This window comes from Salmo salar, chromosome ssa12, assembly GCF_905237065.1.
Source record: "Salmo salar chromosome ssa12, Ssal_v3.1, whole genome shotgun sequence".
In the NCBI taxonomy this organism is placed as follows: domain Eukaryota; kingdom Metazoa; phylum Chordata; class Actinopteri; order Salmoniformes; family Salmonidae; genus Salmo; species Salmo salar.
The window spans coordinates 81138612-81162407 of NC_059453.1; the positions used below are offsets into that span (position 1 = coordinate 81138612).

General features: G+C 41.6%; 1 protein-coding gene across 2 annotated transcripts; it reads left to right on the plus strand.

Annotated features, from left to right (window-relative positions):
• The first annotated feature begins 7287 nt into the window (after window positions 1–7287).
• On the plus strand, window positions 7288–18097 carry LOC106565731 (serine/threonine-protein phosphatase 4 regulatory subunit 2-B). Of its 2 annotated transcripts, none has more exons than XM_014133164.2 (9): window positions 7288–7450; window positions 8289–8370; window positions 8680–8850; window positions 14538–14631; window positions 15499–15536; window positions 15663–15737; window positions 15837–15998; window positions 16088–16353; window positions 16572–18097. In XM_014133164.2, the coding sequence occupies exons 1-9, from the start codon at window positions 7414–7416 to the stop codon at window positions 16913–16915; spliced, it is 1269 nt and encodes a 422-aa protein (XP_013988639.1). In that variant the 5' UTR covers window positions 7288–7413; the 3' UTR covers window positions 16916–18097. The 2 variants fall into 2 exon arrangements, with proteins under 2 accessions (XP_013988639.1, XP_013988640.1); XM_014133165.2 differs by having other exon boundaries at window positions 7289–7450; window positions 15858–15998.
• Window positions 18098–23796: the final 5699 nt, after the last annotated feature.

Below are 23796 nucleotides of genomic sequence, written 5' to 3' on the forward strand. Positions count from 1 at the left end.
GAAGGGTGCCAAAAAATTGCTGCAGCCTATAAGGTCCCCAAGAAGACAGTGGCTATTCTTAGAGAAGAAGTTTGGAACCACCAAGACTCTTCCTAGAACTGGCTGCCTGGCCAAAATAAGCAATTGGGGGAGAAGGGCCTTGGTCAGGGAGGTGACCAAGAACCCGATGGTTACTCTGACAGAGTTCCTCTGTGGCGATGTGAGAACTTTCCAGAAGGAACACCATATCTGCAGCACTCCACTAATCAGGCCTTTATGGTAGAGTGGCCAGATGGAAGCCACTCCTCAGTAAAAGGCACATGACGGCCCTATTGGAGTTTGCCAAAAGGCACATAAAGGACTCTCAACCCATGAAAAACAAGATTCTCTGTTCTGATGAAACCAAGATTGAATTCTTTAGCCTGAATGCCAAGCGTCATGTCTCGAGGAAACTTGGCACCATCTCTACGGTGAAGCATGGTGGTGGCAGCATCATGCTGTGGGGATGTTTTTCAGCGGCAGGGACTGGGAGACTAGTCAGGATTGAGGGAAAGATGAACGGAGCAAAGTACACAGAGATCCTTGATGAAAACCTGCTTAGGACCTCAGACTGGGGCGATGGTTCACCTTCCAACAGCACAATGACCCTTAAGCACACAGCCAAGACAATGCAGGAGTGGCTTCGGGACAAGTCTCTGAATGTCCTTGAGTGTCCCAGCCAGAGCGCAGACTTGAACCCGATCGAACATCTCTGGAGAGACCTGAAAATAGCTGTGTAGTGACGCTCCCCTTCCAACCTGACAGAGCTTGAGAGGATCTGCAGAAAATAATGGGTGACACTAACCAAATACAGGTGTGCCAAGCTTGTAGCGTCATACCCAAGAAGACTCAAATCAAATGACATCTAATTTTATTAGTCACATGCTCCGAAAACAACAGGTGTAGACCTTAGAGTGAAATGCTTATTTATGAGCCTCTAACCAACAATGCAGTTAAAAAAAAATATGAGTAAGAAATAAAAGTAACAAGTAATTAAAGAGCAGCAGTAAAATAACAATAGTGAGACTATACACAGGGGGTACAGGTACAGAGTCAATGTGCGGGGGCACCGGTTAGTTGAGGTAAGATGTACATGTAGGTAGAGTTATTAAAGTGACTATGCATAGATGATAACAACAGAGAGTAGCAGCGGTGTAATAGAGGGGGGAAGGGGGTGGGGGGGTGGACCAATGCAAATAGTCTGGGTAACCATTTTATTAGATGTTCAGGAGTCTTATGGCTTGGGGGTAGAAGCTGTTTAGAAGCCTCTTGGAAACATACTTGGCGCTCCGGTACTGCTTGCCGTGCAGTAGCAGAGAGAACAGTCTATGACTAGGGTGGCTGGAGTCTTTGGCAATTTTTAGGGCCTTCCTCTGATATCGCCTGGTGTAGAGGTCCTGGATGGCAGGAAGCTACCCTCTGTAGTGCCTTGCGGTCAGAGGCCGAGCAGTTGCCATACCAGGCAGTGATGCAACCAGTCAGGATGCTCTTGATGGTGCAGCTGTAGAACTTTTTGAGGATCTGAGGACCCATGCCAAATCTTTTCAGTCTCCTGAGGGGGAATAGGTTTTGTCGTGACCCTCTTCACGACTGTCTTGGTGTGCTTGGACCATGTCAGTTTGTTGGTGATGTGGACACCAAGGAACTTGAAGCTCTCAACCTGCTCCAATACAGCCCTGTCGATAATAATGGGGGCATGCTCGGTCCTCTTTTTCCTGTAGTCCACAATCATCTCCTCTGTCTTGATCACGTTGAGGCAGAGGTTGTTGTCCTGGCACCACACGGCCAGGTGTCTGACCTCCCTATAGGCTGTCTCATTGTTGTCGGTGATCAGGCCTACCGCTATTGTGTCATCGGCAAACTTAATGGTGTTGGAGTCGTGCCTGGCCGTGCAGCCATGAGTGAACAGGGAGTACAGGAGGGGTCTGCGCACACACCACTGAGGGGCCCCTGTGTTGAGAATCAGTGTGGCGGATGTGTTGTTACCTACCCTTACCAACTGGGGGAGGCCTGTCAGGAATTCCAGGATCCAGTTGCAGAGGGAGGTTTTTAGTCCCATGGTCCTTAGCTTATTGATGAGCTTTGAAGGCACTATGTTGAACACTGAGCTGTAGTTAATGAATAGCATTCTCGCATAGGTGTTCCTTTTGTCCAGGTGGGAAAGGGCAGTGTGGAGTGCAATAGAGATTGCATCATCTGTGGATCTGTTGGGGCGGTATGAAAATTGGAGTGGGTCTAGGGTTTCTGGGATAATGGTGTTGATGTGAGCCATGACAAGCCTTTCAAAGCACTTCATGGCTACAGGCGTGAGTGCTACGGGTCGGTAGTCATTTAGGCATGTTACCTTAGTGTTCTTGGGCACAGGGACTATGGTGGTCTGCTTAAAACATGTTGGTATTACAGACTCGGACAGGGAGGGTTTGAAAATGTCAGTGAAGACAGAAAATGACTCAAGTGAAAGTCACCTAGTAAAATACTACTTCAATAAACGTATTTGGTTTTAAATATACTTAAGTATCAAAAGTAAAAGTATAAACCATTTCAAATTCCTAGAAATTACATTTTTATTGACATACCGTAAATTCCGGACTATAAGCCGCAACTTTTTTCCCAGGCTTTGAACCTCGCGGCTTAAACAATGACGCGGCTAATATATGGATTTTTCCCGCTTTCAAATTTTTTTTCTCCAAAAAAAACACGTTCTGTGACGTGCTCAGTTTTTTGGCGGCATGAAGCTTTCATTAGACCAATGAAATTGCCGAACGGGTTAAGGTCAAACAACTTTTTTGTTTACTGTTTAGATTAAATCGAGCGCTCTCAAACTTCCCATCATTCTGATTACGGTAGTCATTTTGTCACCCTCATCATGGCAAAGACACGGAGAAATGCATATGATGCAGCTTTCAAGTTGAAGGCGATTGATCTGGCTGTTGGAAAATGAAATAGAGCTGCTGCACGGGAGCTTGGTCTTAATGAGTCGATGATAAGACGTTGGAAACAGCAGCGTGAGGAATTGACTCAGTGCAAAAAGACAACTAAAGCTTACTGCTAATTTTTTATTTTTTGTTACAAGCCGTGTTTCGTTAAAGCCTATTTATTTTTGTTACAAGCCGTGTTTCGTTAAAGCCTGTGTAAAGTTAATTTGTTTCAATGTACCGGTAGGCACCTGCGGCTTATAGACATGTGCATCTTATTTACGTTCAAAATAATATTTTTTTTTTTTAAATTCAGTGGGTGCGGCTTATATTCAGGTGCGCTTAACAGTCTGGAAATTACGGTAATTTATTGACATACACTCAGACATAATTTACAAACAAAGCATTTGTGATTAGTCAGTCCGCCAGATCAGAGGCAGTAGGGATGATCTCTTGATAAGTGTGTGAATTAGACCATTTTCCTGTCAAAATGTAATGAGTACTTTTGGGTGTCAGGGAAAATGTATGGAATAAAAAGTATATTATTTTCTTGAGGAATGAGGTGAAGTAAAAGTAAAAGTTGGCAAAAATAGAAATAGTAAAGTAAAGTACAGACAAAAAACGACTTGTTTTAGAGAATTTGGCAGCACGTCCAACTGGCCTTTCAACCGCAGACCACATGTATGGGGTCGTGTGGGTGAGCCGTTTGCTGATGTCAACATTGTGAACAGAGTGATCCATGGTGGCGGTGGGGTTATGGTATGGGCAGGCATAAGCTACGAACAATGAACACAAATGCATTTTATCAATGGCAATTTGAATGCACAGAGATACCATGATGAGATATTGAGGTCCATTGTCTCATCCACCGCCATCACCTCATGTTTCAGCATGATAATGCATGGCCCCATGTCACAAGGATCTATCTGTACACAATTCATAGAAGCTGAAAATGTCCCAGTTCTTCCATGGCCTGCATACTCACCAGACGTCACCCATTGAGCATTGAGCATGTTTGGGATGCTCTGGATCGATGTGTTTAACAGCATGTTCCAGTTCCCGTCAATATCCAGCAACTTCGCACAGCCATTGAAGAGGAGTGGGACAACATTCCACAGGCCACAATCAACAGCCTGATCAACTCTATGCGAAGGAAATGTCAAGCTGCATGAGACAAATGGTGGTCACACCAAATACTGACTGGTTTTCTGATCCACACCCCTACCTTTTTTTTGTTTAGTTATCTGTGACTAACAGATGCATATCTGTATTCCTAGTCATGTGAAATCCATAGATTAGGGCTTAATCCATTTTTTTCAATTGACTTATTTCCTTATATCAGCGGTTCCCAAACTTTTTATAGTTGTCATGCCCTGATCTGTTTCACCTATTCTTGTGATTGTCTCTAGGTGTCGCTTATTTACCCCAGTGTATTTATCCCTGTGTTTCCTGTCTCTCTGTGCCAGTTCGTCTTGTATGTTTTCAAGTCAACCAGCGTGTTTTCCCGTGCTCCTGGTTTCTATTCTATTTTTCTAGTCTTCCCGGTTTTGACCCTTGCCTGTTTTTCTGGACTCCGTACCTGCCATCCTGACCCTTCTGCCTGCCCTGACACCGAGCCTGCCTGCCACTCTTTACCTCTTGGACTCAGAACTGGTTTTGACCTTTTGCCTGTCCACGACCATTCTCTTGCCTACTCCTTTTGGATTATAATTAAACAACAAAGACTCTAACCATCTGCCTCCTGTGTCTGCATCTGGGTCTTGCCTTGTGCCCTTATAATAGCCCCGTACTCCTTCAAACATTCAACCTACAGCTGCGTACCCCCTCTAGCACCAGGGTCAGCGCACTCTCAAATGTTGTCTTTTGCCGTTGTAAATCTGCCACACACACTATACGATACATTTATTAAACATAAGAATGAGTGAGTTTTTGTCACAACCCGGCTTGTGGGAAGTGACAAAGAGCTCTTATAGGACCAGGGCAAAAATAATAATATAATAATCAATCATTTTACTCTTCATTTAGCCTCCTTACATATATAACCTTATTTGTTCATCAAAAATTGTGAATAACTCACCACAGGTTAATGAGAAAGGTGTGCTTGAAAGGATAGACATTTTTTAACCTTTATTTAACTAGGCAAGTCAGTTAAGAACAAATTATTATTTTCAATGACGGCCTATGAACAGTGGGTTAACTGCCTTGTTCAGGGGCAGAACAATAGATTTTTACCTTGTCAGCTCAGGGATTCAATCTTGCAACCTTCCGGTTACTAATTTAACGCTCTAACCACTAGGCTACCCTGCCGCCCCACATAAATCTGCGATGTTGGGTTGTACTGGAGAGTCTCAGTCTTAGATTTTTGTTCCACACAGTCTGTGCCTGTATTTAGTTTTCATGCTAGTGAGGGCCGAGAATCCACTCTCACATAGGTACATGGTTGCAAAGTGCATCAGTGTCTTAACAGCGCAATTTGCCAAGGCAAGAAACTCTGAGTGCTGCCCTATCTAGAAATCTGGCAGTGGCTTCTGATTAAATTCAATTTTCAGAGAACCGCTTGTTGCTATTTCGATGAGGCTCTCTCGTTCAGATATCGGTAAGTGGACTGGAGGCAGGACATGAAAGGGATAACGAATTCAGTTCTTTGTGTTGTCCGTTTCGGGAAAGTAATTGCGCACCCAGCTCACTCAGGTGCTTCACTATATCACATTTGACATTGTCCGTAAGCTTGAGTTCATTTGCACTCAAATCATACAATTATGGAAAGACCTGTGTGTCGTCCTTGTTAACGCAGACAGAAAAGATCTCCAACTTCTTAATCATAGCCTCAATCTTGTCCCGCATATTGAATATAGTTGTGGAGAGTCACTGTAATCCTAGATTCAGATCATTCAGGTGAGGAAAAAACATCACCCAGATAGGCCAGTCGTGTGGGAAACTTGTCATCATGCAAGTGGTCAGACAAGTGAAAATTATGGTCAGTAAAGAGAACTTTAAGATTGTCTCTCAATAAAAATAAAAAATAAACGTGTCTATACTTTGCCCCTTGATAACCAGTGCACTTCTGTATGTTGTAAAAGCGTTACATGGCCATATCATTGCATAATGCAGAAAATACATGAGAGTTCAGGGGCCTTGCTTTAACAAAGTTAACCATTTTCACTGTCGTGTCCAAAACGTCTTTCAAGCTGTCAGGCATTCCCTTGGCAGCAAGAGCCTCTCTGTGGATGCTACAGTGTATCCAACTGCTTGCACGTGCGTTACTCCTCCACTATGTCTGTCTGTCATGGCTTTTGCGCCATCAGTACAGATACCAACAAATCTTGACAACCAAAGTCCATTTGATGTCAAAGCTGTCCAGTACTTTAAAAATATCCTCTCATGTTGTTCTGGTTTCCAGTGGTTTGCAGAAGAGGATGTCTTCCTTATTTGCCCCCTCATAAACGTAACAGACATATACCAGGAGCTGTGCCAGGCCCGCCACGTCTGACTCGTCCAGCTGTAACACATATAATTCACATACTTTTTGTATGTGAAGCAGTACTTGTTAGAAAACATATCCTGCCATGTCACTGATGCATCGTGAAACAGTGTGTTTGATGAAGGTATTGTCTGTATAGTTTTTTGGGCTTTTCCCACAGCGTTGTCCCAGCCATATCTACCCCATTAGGAAGAATATAGTCCTCCACAATAGTATGAGGCTTGCCTGTCCAAGCCACTCGGTAGCTCACCATATTAGACGCTTTTAGCCCCTTCTTATTAATGGTATCTGCTGCTTTTATACATGTCTTACTACTCGAAAATCGAGTGAAGGTGAAGGTTTCTCGTGCGAGAGTAACGGTTAATGTGAATGGATGTTAATTATTTGACTAGGCTACCTGTATTTGACATTGTGGTGTTTCGCTGAACACTAGATGGTTAAAAACAAAAGTGAAACGAGGCTACTCAGGCGAGAAAAAAACGACCCAAATGTATAGCCCCGTTGGAAAATATACATGTACTGTTTCAAAATGTGAAGAAAAATGTGAATCACATTTTTATTTGGCGTACCCCACAGTTTGGGAATACCTGCTGTATGAACTTTAACTCAGTAAAATCTTTGAAAGGTTTTCATGTTGCGTTTATATTTTTGTTCAGTATCATTCTGGATGGTCAGTCACAATGAATGTTCAATGTACAGATAGATCAGCTATGCTTTCAAAACTATTAAGGCAGGCTACTTTTCAGATGAGGATGGTACAGTAAGTAGTCTGTTACTCTCGTTGAGTCTCAAGTGTTTTTTCCCTCCAGTGTTCCATTGTGCAACTTGTTGAACAGCAGCGTACTCCCTGTACTTTCTGAATCTGATCCGCCTGTCTACCAACAGGCAGTGACCTCACGAGCGCCATATTAAAATGCTTCTTCTTCCCTACTTTTTTGTGTTGAGAACGTAGCCACCATCAGTCTGCCTCTTGGTTTCAAGAGATTGACAGAGAACAACATGATGGAAATAAACTCACTCCAAGAGGCGCTCAAAGGTTATTTGGGTTCTTATGAATAGCGTAATACTTCGATTGAAAGGCAGACGTTTTGTTTACTTGATTCCACAGTGGTTAGCTAGTTATATCGCCAGGTGTTGAATGTAGCTAGCTAGCTATAAGCTAACGTTAGCAAGTCAGCTAGCTAATGCTAAAATTCGGAAGAAGAAGCAACGTTGCTTAGCTAGTTTTTTACATTTACATTTAAGTCATTTAGCAGACGCTCTTAGTTACAGTAGCTTTCAATTCTCAAACCCCCAGAAAAGCTATCAAGCGAGCTACGTTATTTAATTGTTTTCTACATGTATTTCTGGATTCAACAATGTATCTAGCTAGTTAACCATGATGGTGTTGACAACTCCATCGCTTCATAGCTAACGTTAGCTAGCTTGACACCAAGCTAGCTAAGCTAATGAACTGATTAGCTACCGGTAGTTAGCTGCTAGTTACGTTAGCTATCTAGATAAGACATTGGCATTAAGTTAAGCCTAACTAGCTAGCTAATTGTTATGTAAATGGTACCCTAGCTAGTGTTAGTTAGGTGGCTAGTGAACTAGTTTGCTAGTTTTGTGTTCACTTGTAGCTGTCCAATTGCCACAACTAGCTGTAAACGACAGCCTTTTATGCGAACAATTAAATTCGCAGTTGGTGTCATTAACTTGATTATTCCCATTTGGCAGGCGCTTGTCTGGAGTTGGCTAGCTAGCTAGTTGAATGGCTAAAACACACTGACAGTGATATAGCCACAAATCCCCTTCATTAGACAGTAATAAGCAAGCGAATCACTAAGTTTCCTTATCTGTTGTGCTCACTGATTTGATATCACTGTTCTCTGCAGACTTTGACAAGAAAGGGACGCAAGAAGTGGCTCCCCTGCTGGATCAGTTTCTGTGTCATGTTGCCAAGACTGGAGAAACCATGTAAGTAATGTTCCTAATGACAAGCTTGGAGCTACAGATTTCATGCATATGAGAGGATGAAGCATGTTCAGTGGGAAAACTTGAACACCACTGGTCCAAATTATGGAATATGCCAAGGCCATGCCAAGTCTTTTCTGCATGTGCTGTATAACTAAATAACAAGTTTTACATGTTGCTTGCTAAGTTATTATAATGTTGAAATGCAAAAAATGTGTATGCAACATATATTCTCACATTTTGCTTTATTTAACAAGTTAAATCATAGGAATGTGGATTAATCCTTTTAAGAAATGTGTACTCTTTCTCCAGGGTTCAGTGGTCCCAGTTTAAAAGCTATTTCCTCTTCAAACTGGAGAAGGTGATGGATGACTTCATAGCCTCAGCACCCGATCAAAGGGGGGTAGCCAATCCCAATGTGGAGTCCATTCCATTTGAGGACATGAAGGAGAGGATACTGAAGATTGTGAATGGATACAATGGGTAGGTAGCAGCATAACCTTTAGGAAACTGTTTTCCTACAATCATGTGATGGCATCTGGAGTTCACTATTGCTGATTTTGTGGTGGTTATACAATGGCGCCATCTACTGGATAGGCATTTCTAGATGTCACATGTACTGTAGCAGGGCTTGACATTCACTTTTTTAGCCACTTGTCCCTCAGCCAAGTAGGACTGTTTATTTTTTTACTTCTAAAAAAAAAGAATATGTCAGTAACACAGTTTTTACATAATTGTATGATGCAAGGAACCAATTTACAAATTAAATGCATTACTATCGTTACCATAGAGAATCAGACAAAAAAATGTGACTACACACAATTGGCTTCTTTGCATATTCAATCAAGACTGCCTCAAAATGCTCCTTTAGTTCTCTGCTGGAGGATGGTAGCCTAGTACCCTATAAAATGTTGCAACATTACAATTACTACCAAATACTTTTTTATGTCTTTATAAAATAATTCCCTCCAGGGCTTGAAAACAGGTAAAAAACTGACTGAGACAGTTCTTGGCCGACAGATCCTAAATTCATTCAAACACTGCATATTAAACATGTAAAAAGGAAATGAGGCTGATGCAACAGATCAGACCATTTAGCTTAAAATTGTAATATTTATTTCTTCATAAGCTCAACAATGCACACATGGCTGTAGGCAATGCGCGAATGCAATTAGAGGAAAACACTTCTCAAAAGCTCACCGCACGCGCAAGTGGACAGAGATGAAAATATCCATTAGAAATAGGGATATCAGTAAGCATATCGGAATCGGACGATATTAGCTAAAAATGCCAGCATCGGCCCGATGTCTGTCTAGTTTAACACCGACGTGCAAAACCGATGTCAAAGCTGACGTGCATACCTATATAACGTATGTAGAGGACGTAATGATGCTACACAACAAAAGCAGAAAAATACTAAGCGCACACTTCCAACAACTAAACAAGTTCAAGTCAAGCAGTCATTTGAATGAGTAAGAACATTTCAGCGAGACAATTCAAAGGCAAAATCCATTAACGCCAAGATATTGGAATTTATTGCCCTTGGCAATCAACCGTTCTCTGTTGTGGATGATGTTGGCTTTCGTCGAGCACCTTGAGCCCCGGTACACACTACCAAGTAGGCGCTATTTTTCAGATGTTGCCCTACCGGAGTTACACAGTATTCTTGAAACGGACATCCATGAGCTACTTGCTATGTGCGTCACTGCTATTAGCTTCACGACTGACATTTGTACCAGCGATGTCAGGCCCATGAGCAGCCGTATTGCATGCTCAAGAATGTGCTGGTTCTCATACCGCTGCTGCCATTTCAATGGCATTTGAGAACATGTTTGGAACTTGGAAACATGAACATTTCTATGGTAGCTTTTTTGGCTAGGCTACTTTGAAACAAGGTAAAGCATGCTTCATAAAATGACCTAAAATATCCAGGTTTTAAGCAGTTAAGTTTGGTCAAATTGTTTCTAAATGCTCACCGCCTCCGCTCAGATTCAAGGTGGGTGATGTGCGGTGCGCAACAAACACTGCCCTTCACTCTGGTCTTGTGACCATTTGATCTGAACAAACCGTGCTTCAAGTATGTCGACAGAATCAAGCCTTTAGACGTTAATGTTAATTATCCTTCATTTTATTTGTCAAACATGACTGGCGTTTAGCCTATATTTATGTAATTAAAAGTCTCATTAAAGTTTGGCTACATTTTATGGACTTTTTCCACATTTTGTTGCTACAGCCTGAAAATGGATTAAATTGAGATATTGTCATTGGCCTACACACAAATACCCCATAATGTCTAAGTGGAATTGTTTTTCTAAACATTTCTTTATTGAAAATGAACAGCTGAAATGTCTTGAGTCTTAAGTATTCAACCCCTTTAAGTTCAGGAGTAAAAATAGTAACATAAGTTGCATGGACTCACTCTGTGCAATAATAGTGGTTAACATGATTTTTTTTTTTTAATGACCACCTCATCTCTGTACCCCATACATACAATTATCTCTAAGGCCCCTCAGTCGAGCAGTGAATTCCAAACACCGATTCAACCACAAAGACCAGAGAGGTTTTCCAATGCCTTGCAAAGAATGGCACCTATTGGTGGTGGTGGGGGGGTAAATAAATAAATAAGCAAGCAGACATTGAATAGCCTTTGAGCATGGTGAAGTTATTAGTTACACTTTGGATGGTGTATAAAAATCCTTCCTAACTCAGTTGCTGAAGAGGAAGGAAATCGCTCAGGGATTTCACCATGAGGCCAATGGTGACGTTAAAACAGTTAGTTTAATGCCTGTGACAGGATAGCTTCCATTACTCTACTCAGCACTGGATCCAGTTGCTATCACAGTGCCATCCGTTTTGTTACCAAATCACCTTATACCACCCACCACTGCGACCTGTATGTTCTAGTCGACTGGCCCTCGCTACATATTCGTCGCCAGACCCACTGGCTTCAGGTCATCTATAAGTCTATGCTAGGGAAAGCTCCGCCTTATCTCAGTTCACTGGTAACAATAACAACACCCACCCGTAGCACACGTTCCAGCAGGTATATCTCACTGATCATCCCCAAAGCCAACAACTCATTTGGCCGCCTTTCCTTCCAGTTCTCTGCTGCCAGTGACTGGAACGAATTTCAAAAATCGCTGAAGTTGGAGACTTATTTCCCTCACCAACTTTAAACATCAGCTACCTGAGCTGCTAACCGATCGCTGCAACTGTACATAGTCCATCTGTAAATTGCCCACCCAATCTACCTACCTCATCCCCATACTGTTTTTATTTTATTTACTTTTCTGCTCTTTTGCACACCAGTATTTCTACTTGCACATCATATGCTCATTTATCACTCCAGTATTAATCTGCTAAATTGTAATTATTCGCTCCTATGGCCTGTTTATTGCCTACCTCCTCATGCCTTTTGCACACACTGTATATAGACTTTCTTCTTTTTTTTACTGTATCATTGACTTGCTTGTGTTATTGGCTTGTTTATTGTTTACTCGTAACTCTGTGTTGTTGTCTGTGTCACACTGCTTAACTTTATCTTGGCCAGGTCGCAGTTGTAAATGAGAACTTGTTCTCAACTAGCCTACCTGGTTAAATAAAGGTGAAATAAAAAAATAATAAAAAGGAGAGAATCGAGGATGGATCAACAACATTGTAGTAACTACACAATACTAACCTAAATGACCGTGAAAAGGAGCCTGTACAGAATACAAATATTCCAAAACGTGCATCCTTTTTGCAATAAGGCATTAACTTCTTTCGGATCATTGGGACGCTAGCGTCCCACCTTGACAGCATCCGGTGAAATTGCAGAGCGCGAAATTCAAAATACAAAAGTTTAATATTAAACATTTATAAAAATACAAGTGTTATACACAGAATGGTGTATAACACTTGTATTTTTTATAAATGTTTAATATTACAACTTTTGTATTTTGAATTTCGCGCTCTGCTTAGAATCTTGGTAATCGATCCGCTTTGTCCGATTTACAGTAGGCTTTACGGCGAAAGCATAGCATTTGATCGTCTGAGGACAGCGCCTCACCCACTTCCTGCATTAACATGAATTCATAACCTGCACAAGTGTCACAAAACTCAAAAATAGCAATAAAATAAATCACTAACCTTTGAAGATCTTCATCGTTTTACAATCCAAAGGGTCCCAGTTACACAATAAATGGTCATTTTGTTTGATAAAGTCCTTCTTTATATCCTAAAAATGTCAGTTTATTTGGCGCGTTTGATTCAGAAATACACCTGTTCCAACTCGCCCAACATGCCTACAAAGGAATCTAAAAAGTTACCTGTAAACTTCGTCCAAACAATTCAATCAACGTTTCTAATCCAACCTCAGGTACCCTAATATGTAAATAATCGATAAAATTTAAGACGAAATATGCGGTGTTCAATACCGGAGAAAAAGAACGAGAAGCGCACACTCATTCACAGGCACCAAAAGACTAGAGTCCTTCTGAGGGATACTTCGAAAGAATACGAATACTTCTTCATTTTTCAAAAAACAAGTATGAAACAATTTCTAAAGACTGTTGACATCTAGTGGAAGCCATAGGAACTGCAATCTGGGTCCTAATTATTAGACTTTCCAGGAAAATGTTTTTCCTGGATGGATTGTCTTCGGGGTTTCGCCTGCCAAATCAGTTCTGTTATACTAACATACATTATTTTAGCAGTTTTAGAAACTTTAGAGTGTTTTCTTTCCAATACTACCATGCATATGCATATCCTAGCTTCTGGGCCTGAGTAACAGGCAGTTTACTTTGGGCACCCCAGTCATCCAAACTGCAGAATACTGCCCCTAGCCTTAAAAAGTTAAAGTTAAACTGCAAAAAATGTGACAAAGAAACTCACTTTAATCCTGAATACATAGCAGTATGTTTGGGGAAAATACAACACATCACTGAATACCACTCTTCATATTTTCAAGCATGGTGGTGGCTGCATCATGTTATGGCAATGCTTGTCATCGGCAAGGACTAGGAGTTTTTTAGGATAAAAAGAAACTGAATAGAGTTAAGCACAGCCAAAATCCTTGAGAAACCTGGTTGTCTGCTTTCTAACAGACACAGGGAGACTAATTCACCTTACAGCAGGATAATAACTTTAAACACAAGGCCAAATATACACTGGCGTTACTTACCAAGATAACATTGACTGTTCCTGAGTGGTGTAGTTAGTTTTGGCTTAAATCTAAGGCAAGACTTGCCAGAGCTTGACACATATTTAAATGAATGTGCAAATATTATACAATACAGGTGTGCAAAACTCTTAGACTTACCCAGAAAGACTCACAGCTGTAATTGATGTCAAAGATAATTCTAACATGTATTGACTCAGTGGTGTGAATACTTGTGTAAATTAGATATTTATCTTTCATTTTCAATAATTTAGCAAACATTTCTAAAAACATGTTTTCACTGTCGTTATGGGGTATTCTGTGTAGATGGGTGAGAAATCCATTTTGAATTCAGGCAGTAACGCAACAAAATGTGGAATAAGTCAAGTGGTATGAATACTTTCTGAAGGCACTATCTAATATTATCACCTTTTTTGTTTCTTTAGCTAGGCCTCTTCAGAGGACAAAGTCTTTGTTTTTCACTTTAGTTTTTACAGCTTTTTTGTTACATACATGGTACTTTTATACACAGCATTTTTATATATATATATTTTTTATACACATTACATTTAATTAAATAAATAGTACTGACTTCTCCGGTATACATTATATGTAGTGTTTTCCAGTAATGACCATTACCGATCATGAGCTCTCTAATCCCACCCCTGAGCTACTCGCATCCCATCTCACCCATCACCCTCTTTTGGTTTCCATGTGCCATATAATTTTCAACTGTGCTGTGATGTCTTACATGAATTTGAAACCTTTCTAATTGCATAGTATCCACAGAGCTAAAGATGAAAACCTTTCCTACGAGTATTATTATATTGTTGATTGACTATGGCTTTCCAAATCACCCAACACTGCTGTTTGTAGGGTTCATTTTAAATCAGTGTTGTTTTTTCAGCCACTCTTGAACCTGTGACCAGAAACCAGCTACATGGGGGCAATACCAGAATAAATTGTCTAATTATTCTCTCTTCGCAGCAAAATCGGGTTTGTTTTAATAAACTCCTTACCATCGTTCCCTCAGAATTCCATTTACGATCCAGCGTTTGTGTGAGCTGCTTACAGAACCCAAAAGGAATTACACAGGAACAGAGAAATTCCTCAGAGGTGTTGAGAAGGTGAGTGGAGTGCCACATTATATTAGATAGGATTTTTCTAGTATGTGTGTTATGTATGTATCTCTCTCTCATATATATATATATATATATATCACACACACACATCTATCATTAACAGTACCAGTCAAAAGTTTGGAAAGTTACACATTCAAGGGTTTTTATTTATTTTGACTATTTTCTACATTGTAATATAATAGTGAAATCAAAACCCTGAAATAGCACAATAATAATCATGTAGTAACCAAAAAAGTGTTAAACATATTAAAATATATTTTAGATTATTCAAAGTAGCCACCCTTTGCCTTGCCAGCTTTGCACACTCTTGGCATTCTCTCAACCAACTTCATGAAGTAGTCACCTGAAATGCATTTCAATTAACAGGCGTGCCTTGTTAATGTTAATTTGTGGAATTTCTTTCCTTAATGCGTTTGAGCGAATCAGTTGTGTTGTGACAATATAAGGGTAGTATACAGAAGATAGCCCTATTTGGTAAAAGACCAAGTCCATGTTATGACAGTCCATCATTACTTTAAGACATGAAGGTCAGTCAATGCAGAAAATGTCAAGAACTCTGAAAGTTCAAGTGCAGTCGCAAAAACCATCAAGGATCTCAAATATAAAATATTTTTTTGATTTGTTGAACACTTTTGGTTACTACATGATTCCGTATGTGTTATTTCATAGTTTTGATGCCTTCACTATTATTCTACAATATAGAAAATAGTAAAAATACAGAAAAACCCTTGAATGAGTAGGTGTCCAAACTTTTGACTGGCTGTGTGTGTGTGTATATATATATATATATATCTCAATAAAATAGTATTTATATCTTGCAGTGTTTGTAATAAAGGGTTTTTCTTCTCCCAGAATGTGATGGTGGTCAGCTGTGTGCATCCTACCTCAGAGTAAGGCTTGTTTTTTCCCCCTTAATGTTATACATTATAGCAATGAAACATTTTTACAGAGGTTTGTTTTATTAAGTCGATATGATGTTCGGAATTGTCATTGTTATGTTTCTCTCTGTCATGAAGGAAAAACGGATGCAGTGGTGTGAATAGAATTAATGGTGTTATGTTGCCTGGAAACTCATCTGCTTTTACAGAGAGGTAAAGCGCATAGGACAGGTTCTCATTCTCCCATCCTAGTTTCACATCAGTGATAATTGCCTAAAGGTTAATGCAGAAAGTAAACCTCACTTTTATTAGTCTCTTACTATTTTCTTGCAGGAAAGTTAATGGCCCAGGGACCCCCAGGCCGCTGAACAGACCAAAACTCTCTCTAGCCAGCTCACTAGCGACAAACGGACTACCGGACAGTACAGAAAACAAAGACCCTACCACAGAGCAGGGACATGACACACATTCCAGGTACTTCAGTTGCTACCCAACAGACCATGTGATACTCACTTCCTACCGTTCTTTTATGAATTTAATGCGTGTTGAATCTTCTTTCTCAGTGAGGTGTCAGCATCGGATACCCTAGGGAGCTCTGTGAAGAACAAGCACTATGACGACCAGGAGGTTATGGAGGCGGAGCAGCACGAGGTGAAGAGGCTCAAGTTCAACAAAGATGAAGAGGAGGAGCAGGAGGTGGACACCCTCAGCTCCTGCCATGCTGACAGCTTGTCGGAAGAGACGGAGTCCATGGCCCAGGAGAAGGAGAAGGAGGACGACGAGGAGGACAGTGAGGCTGCCAGTACTGCTAGGACTTGTGAAGACCAAGGTAGGCCTGAATTTTCACCTCTTTTGCCATCATGCCGGTATACATCGCTGGTGAAATCCTTTGTGGATATTAGTTAATAAGTGTATGAGCAGAACCAGGAGTTGCCTGAAATCTGAGGTGTTCATCGCAAGTTCAGCTTATCTGTGTGCCAGATCTACGAGAACCCTGATGCAGTTAACATAGCTTACTCTGTTTTTGTATCCTTGCCTGTCCCACAGAGCCATCGAGCACACAGTCAGAGCCATCAGCAGGGCCCGGGGCAGATAAGCAGGTAGAGGAGGAGGTACCTTGTGGCTCCCAAGAGGAAGGTAATGACATGGACCAGTCAGAACAGCAGGCCACTGCTGGCGTCCTGAAGAACCCTGAGGCCCGGGACAGCGATGAGGGCAGTGACCCAGTCAGCAGCAGTAGCGCCAGCAGCTGTAACAGTGCGGAGAATGAATCCAGGGAAGAGGCAGCCCCTGCTCCCTCCAGCAGTACTCCTGAGCCAGCTGCAGAGGGTGCCATGGAGAGTGGCAGCCAGGACACTGGGACCAGTGAAGAGCCCATGGAGCAGGACTAACAGCACCTCAGGATCGATCTATTGACCATTAAGAACATCTGTCCTCAAGTCTAGCTTGAGTGTCACCGGTGAAGGGGCTACTCCATCCCGGTCCCCTAGATACTTTACGCCTTGTCTACATTTTGGCTACTCCTCAAAATGACCACCTGTCATTGATGTGGACATCCACATTTTATTTTCAATTGAAGATTTTTTAACTGGATTTTTTTCTTCTTCCCCTACACTCTATTTAAGAGTTTCCTTTTAAGGCTTGTGGTCTCCAGAGGTCTTTGTTTCAGCCTCGGTCAGTCTTTCGGGTTGCATATGATGTTTGTTCAAGCTGTGCTGATTGGACGGTGTGTTCACCTGGGTATTGTTTTCTCATCAGTTTGAGCATTTGACAGGTAAAGCAGGCCCAGTTTTGTTCCTGTAGCCAGTTGATTTTCTCTGTGGATTATCACCCCCGCCAAACCACCAGAGTCAGGACAGAGCTAACCCTGCTAACTAACTTCCTCATTATTTATGCCGTCAGTTACTTACTCCAGAGATGAGCTAGCTAGCATTTCTGTTTGACTGAAGCTCGAGCCTCAGCATCCAGCTCATACCACTGTTTTTACTCATGTGCCGCCATCTTGGCTGTTGAGGGAAAAGTATCTTTCTATGTTATTTAAAAAAATATATTTTCCTCGTGAGATGGAGTATTGTATTAGATTTTCCATGTGAGACTATATTCTCCTTTTTAAAATGCGTCTGTTGTCTTTGCTATGATGCACTACCGACCCAACTCGAAGAGTAATGTAACATGCTACTTTTACCTTCAGATATAAGATTATATAATTTTGGGGCACCATAATTTATATAAACATTTCAACTCAACTACTTATTTTGTAAAATGTTATTTTGTGGCAGCCAGTTATTTAGTTTCCAAAACCAGCTGTAAGTACAAGATGACTTCCAATTTGGATTGTGATGTCACCAAGTTGTTTGACTGACAGATATCCAGAGCAGTGACTGGTTTCTTCCTATAGCTGTACTTTTGATATTTAGAATTTTAAATTTCTGTAAAGTAGACTTTTGTAGATTGTAATACAGTATGCGTTCACTTCCTTTGTGAAACCATATAATTGTATAATTTCTGTGTATACTCTGAATGATTTTGCTTTCAATGCAGTATTCAGATAAAGCAATAAATGTTCACATTTTTGTGTGGTCATGCTTTCTTACCTGTGAGGCATCTCGTTTAGTCCACTGAGCCGCTTTAAAAGGCTTATGCATGTTAACCCGACTGGTATCAGATGACCTCTTATGTCACAACCTCAACACCTTTGCAGAATTTTTAAAAATACATGTGTTGAAAGCAATGTGAACTTAAGGCCATTTAGCCATTAAATCCTCAGTTCAAGACTATTCCTCTGTCACATTTTGTCATGTATTTGAACATGTTGTACGATGTGTCCCTTGCCTGAGCTCTTAAGAGCTGAAGACTAATGTCTAGGCTTTGGCTCAAAGGGCCAATGCAGTCATGCAGACAACCTGATCGGTTACTTATGTATTCTTGAAATCCTCAAACTGCAGTCATTTTAAGACCAGGCCCAAGATGAGAATTGTTAGGTTATACACAGTGTAACTATTTGAACACCTATTCAGTGGGGGGGGGGGAAGTATTTGATTCCCTGCTGATTTTGGATGTTTGCCCACTTACAAAGAAATGATCAGTCTATAATTTTAATGGTATGTTTATTTGAACAGTGAGAGACAGAATAACAACAAAAAAATCCAGAACAACGCATGTCAATGTTATAAAATGATTTGCATTTTAATGAGGGAAATAAGTATTTGACCCCTCTGCAAAACATGACTTAGTACTTGGTGGCAAAACCCTTGTTGGCAATCACAGAGGTCAGATGTTTCTTGTAGTGGGCCACCAGGTTTGCACATCTCAGGAGGGATTTTGTCCCAGTCCTCTTTGCAGATCTTCTCCGTCATTAAGGTTTCGAGGCTGACGTTTGGCAACTCGAACCTTCAGCTCCCTCCACAGATTTTCTATGGGATTAAGGTCTGGAGACTGGCTAGGCCACTCCAGGACCTTAATGTGCTTCTTCTTGAGCCACTCCTTTGTTGGCTTGGCTATGTGTTTTGGGTCATTGTCATGCTGGAATACCCATCCACGACCCATTTTCAATGCCCTGGCTGAGGGAAGGAGGTTCTCACCCAAGATTTGACAGTACATGGCCCTGTGAAATGATGCGGGACAGTTGTCCTGTCCCTTTAGCAGAAAAACACCCCTAAAGCATAATGTTTCCACCTCCATGTTTGACGGTGGAGATGGTGTTCTTGGGGTCATAGGCAGCATTCCTCCTCCTCCAAACACGGCGAGTTGAGTTGATGCCAAAGAGCTCCATTTTGGTCTCATCTGACCACAACACTTTCACCAGTTGTCCTCTGAATCATTCAGATGTTCATTGACAAACTTTGACGGTCATGTATATGTATTCTTGAGCAGGGGGACCTTGCGGGCGCTGCAGGATTTCAGTCCTTCACGGCGTAGTGTGTTACCAATTGTTTTCTTGGTGACTATGGTCCCAGCTGCCTTGAGATCATTGACAAGATCCTCCCGTGTAGTTCTGGGCTGATTTCTCACCGTTCTCATCATTGCAACCCCACGAGGTGAGATTTTGCATGGAGCCCCAGGCCGAGGGATATTGACAGTTCTTTTGTGTTTCTTCCATTTGTGAATAATTGCACCAAATGTTGTCATCTTCTCACCAAGCTGCTTGGCGATGGTCTTGTAGCCCATTCCAGCCTTGTGTAGGTCTACAATCTTGTCCCTGACATCCTTGGAGAGCACTTTGGTCTTGGCCATGGTGGAGAGTTTGGAATCTGATTGATTGATTGCTTCTGTGGACAGGTGTCTTTTATACCGGTAACAAGCTGCGTTTAGGAGCACTCCCTATAAGAGTGTGCTCCTAATCTCAGCTCATTACCTGTATAAAAGACACCTGGGAGCCAGAAATATTTCTGATTGAGAGGGGGTCAAATACTTATTTCCCTCATTAAAATGCAAATCATTTTTGACATGTGTTTTTCTGGATTTTTTGTTGTTATTGTCTCACTGTTCAAATAAACCTGATAATTTCTTTGTCAGTGGGCAAACATACGAAATCAGCAGGGGATCAAATACTTTTTCCCCCCACTGTATTAGAACACCTTCCTAATACTGAGTTGCACCCCCTTCTGCTCTCAGAACAGCCTCAATTCGTCAGGATATGAACTCTACAAGGTGTCGAAAGCATTCCACGGGATGCTGGCCCATGTTGGCCCCAATGCTTCCCACAGGCTGGATGTCCTTTGAGTGGTGGACCATTCTTGATACACACGGTAAACTGTTGAGCATGAAAAACCCAGCAGGGTTACAGTTCTTGACACACAGACTGGTGCGCATGGCACATACAGTGCATTTGGAAAGTATTCAGACCCCTCTACTTTTCCACATTTGTTACATTACTTCCTTGTTCTAAAATGGATTACATTGTTTTTCCCCTCATCTACACACAATACCCCATAATGACAAAGCAAAAACAGGTTTAGATATTTTTGCAAGTTTATTAAAAATATCACATTTACGTAAGTATTCCAGACCCTTTACTCAGTACTTTGTTTAAGCACCTTTGGCAGCGATTACAGCCTTAAGTCTTGGGTATGACGCTACAAGCTTGGCACCTATATTTGGGGTATTTCTCCCATTCTTCTCAGCAGAACCTATCAAGCTTTGTCAGATTATATGGGGAGCGTTGCTGCACAGCTATTTTCAGGTCTCCAGAGATATTCGATCGGGTTCAAGTCCGGGCTCTGGCTGGGCCACTCAAGGATGTTTAGAGACTTGTCCCGAGGACACTCCTGCATTTTCTTGGCTGTGTGTTTAGGGTCGTTGTCCTGTTGGAAGGTGAACCTTCACCCCAGTCAGGCGAAAGATTTCAATCGTGGCTTCATCAGACCAGAGAATCTTGTTTCTCATGGTCAGAGTCCTTTAGATGCCTTTTGGCAAACTCCAAGGAGTGGCTTCCATCTGGCCACTACCATAAAGGCCTGATTGGTGGAGTGCTGCTGAGATGCTTGTCCTTCTGGAAGGTTCTCACCTCCACAAAGGATCTCTAGTGCTCTGTCAGAGTGACCATCGGGTTCTTGGTCACCTCCCTGACCAAGGCCCTTCTCCCCCGATTGCTCAGTTTGGCCGGGCGGACAGCTCTAGGAAGAGTCTTGGTGGTTCCAAACTTCTTCCATTTAAAAATGATGGAGGCCACTGGGTACTTGGGGACCTTCAATCCTGCACAAATGTTTTAGTACGCTTCCCCAGATCTGTGCCTCAACACAATCCTGTCTCGGATTTCTACGAACAATTCCTTTGACCTCATGCATGGCTGGGTTTTTGCTCTGACATGCACTGTCAACTGATGGACCTTTACATAGACAGGTGTGTGCCTTTCCAAATCATGTCCAATCAATTGAATTTACCACAGGTGGACTCCAATAAAGTTGTAGAATCATCTCAAGGATGATCAATGGAAAAAGGATGCACCTGAGCTCAATTTCTCGTCTCAGCCAAGGGTCTGAATACTTAAAGTTTTTCAGTTTTTTATTTGTATTAAATTCACACAAATTTCTAAAACCTGTTTTCGCTTTGTCATTATGGGATATTGAGTGTAGATTGATGATGACGTTTTTTTTTTTTTTCAGAGTTATGCTGTGACGTAACAAAATGTGGAAAAAGTCAATGGGTCTGAATTCTTTCTGAATTCACTGTACTACCGTACCCTGTACAAAGGCACTTAAATGTTTTGTCTTGCCCATTCACCCTCTGAATGGCACACATACACAAGCCATGTCTCAACTGTCTCAAGGCTTAAAAATCGTTCTTTAACCTGTCTCCTCCCCTTCATCTACACTGATTGAAGTGGATTTAACAGGTGACATCAATCAGGATCATAGCTTTCACCTGGATTCACCTGGTCAGTCTGTCATGGAAAGGTCTGTCATGTTTTGTTCACTCAGTGTATTTGTGAAGGCTCACTGGTACCTTAAGTTTGTACGCCTTGACCAAACACTTAGCTATTCTGAACATATGTCTTTCTCATGAGAATAAAAGTAAACTAGGGGATCATAGTCTGGGGTTGGAAGAGCCTTTGTTACCACCCTGGCGCCCAACTTTTTAATATTTTAATAATCACAAATTCTCGCATTTCTTTTTTTTACACGGGGCCTGCAAAGGTGCTTTTGTGGGTTGTCTTACAGTGTGCGACATGTCTGTCTCTTGGCTGCTGAAATTTACCCCGGCTCTCTAAGGAAATAAATAGTGGATTGTATGAATCCGAGTAGCAGTGTTGTTCTGTGGGATGGGAGACGGCGTTAAACTGTAGTCTTTAAAAAGGCATCTCCAGGGAAATAAATGCCAGGCCAACCGAGGAATAAAGAGGAGCTCTCAATCAAATGAGCTATGATTTCATCCCTCTCCAGAAATGGCAGAGGTTATTATAAGAGTGACAACACTGTATTTCATTTGGGCTTCTTTTAAAAGTTTATTTGTTTCATACTGAAAGTGCTCAGGACCAGGGCCCTCTAACCCTGTTCTTGGAGACCTACCATCCTCTAGGTTTTCATTCCAACCCTAATCTAGCGCATCTGATTCTAATAATTAGCTGGTTGATAAGATTAGTCAGGTTAGTTACAATTGGGGTTGGAGTGAATACTTACAGGAGGGTAGTGCTGCAGGAACAGGGTGGGAGAGCCCTGCTCATTACTTTGCCCCTAATGTTGCTACTTGCAGAAGGCCTTCAGTTCATATAAGGAAATCAGAAATAAATGAATTAGGCCCTAATCTATGGATTTCACATGACTGGGCAGTTGCCCAGGATGTCCTGGGAGGGCATAGGCCCACCCACTTGGCAGACTGCCTACCCACTGGGAAGCATGGCCCATACAATCAGAATTCGTTTTTCCCCACAAAAGGGCTTTATTACAGACAGAAATACTCCTCAGTTTTATCAGTTGTCCGGGTGGCTGGTCTCAGACAATCCCGCAGGTGAATAAGCTGCGTGTTGAGGTCCTGGGCTGGTGTGGTTACACGTGGTCTGCAGCTGTGAGGCTGGTTGGACGTACTGCCAAATTCTTTAAAATGACTTTGGAGGTGGCTTATGGTAGAGAAAGTAACATTAAATTCTCTGGCAACAGCTCTGGTGGACATTCCTGCAGTCCACATGCCAATTGCACGCTCCCTCAAAACTTGAGACATCTGGTGCATTGTGTTGTGACAAAACTGCACATTTTTAGAGTGACCTTTTATTGTCCCCAGCACAAGGTGCACCTGTTTAATGATCACGCTGTTTAATCAGCTTCTTGATATGCCACACCTGTCAGATGGATGGATTATCTTGGTAAAGGAGAAACGCTCACTAACAGGGATGCAATCAAATTTGTGTACAACATTTGAAAGAAATAAGCTTTTTGTGTGTATCGAACATTTCTGGGATCTTATATTTAAGCTCATGAAACATGGGACCAACACTACGTGTTGCGTTTATATTTTTGTTCAGTGTATATATGGACGTTAATTTAGTGCCAAAGAGCTGGGTTAATTTAAAATGTAAACAGATTGCTGTGTTTTCTGTCTCATAGAAGTTTACACACTGGTGTATGCTGCTGAAGGAGCCTCATTATTTCTCAACTGTGTTTGAAAGACTATCTTTGATATAAACTCTATTGTTTGATCCCAGGAGACCTGGTTTCATTACTTGGGGATCAAAGAAGGCTAAATAAGGTAAATATCCAGGCAGCCCATGGTCAGGTCTGTATGTAGAGGAGGGTCATTATCTGCCACTCTAACATCACAAAGGTAACACATGGTACAA

What these genes read in the sequence shown, in the direction of transcription:
- LOC106565731 (XM_014133164.2), top strand. Translation starts at nt 7,414, where the DNA reads ATGATGGAAATAAACTCACTCCAAGAGGCGCTCAAAG. An exon ending in ATTGTGAATGGATACAATGG is followed by an intron (nt 8,851 to 14,537) that starts GTAGGTAGCAGC and finishes TCGTTCCCTCAG; the next exon opens with AATTCCATTTACGATCCAGC. An exon ending in GGACATGACACACATTCCAG is followed by an intron (nt 15,999 to 16,087) that starts GTACTTCAGTTG and finishes CTTCTTTCTCAG; the next exon opens with TGAGGTGTCAGCATCGGATA.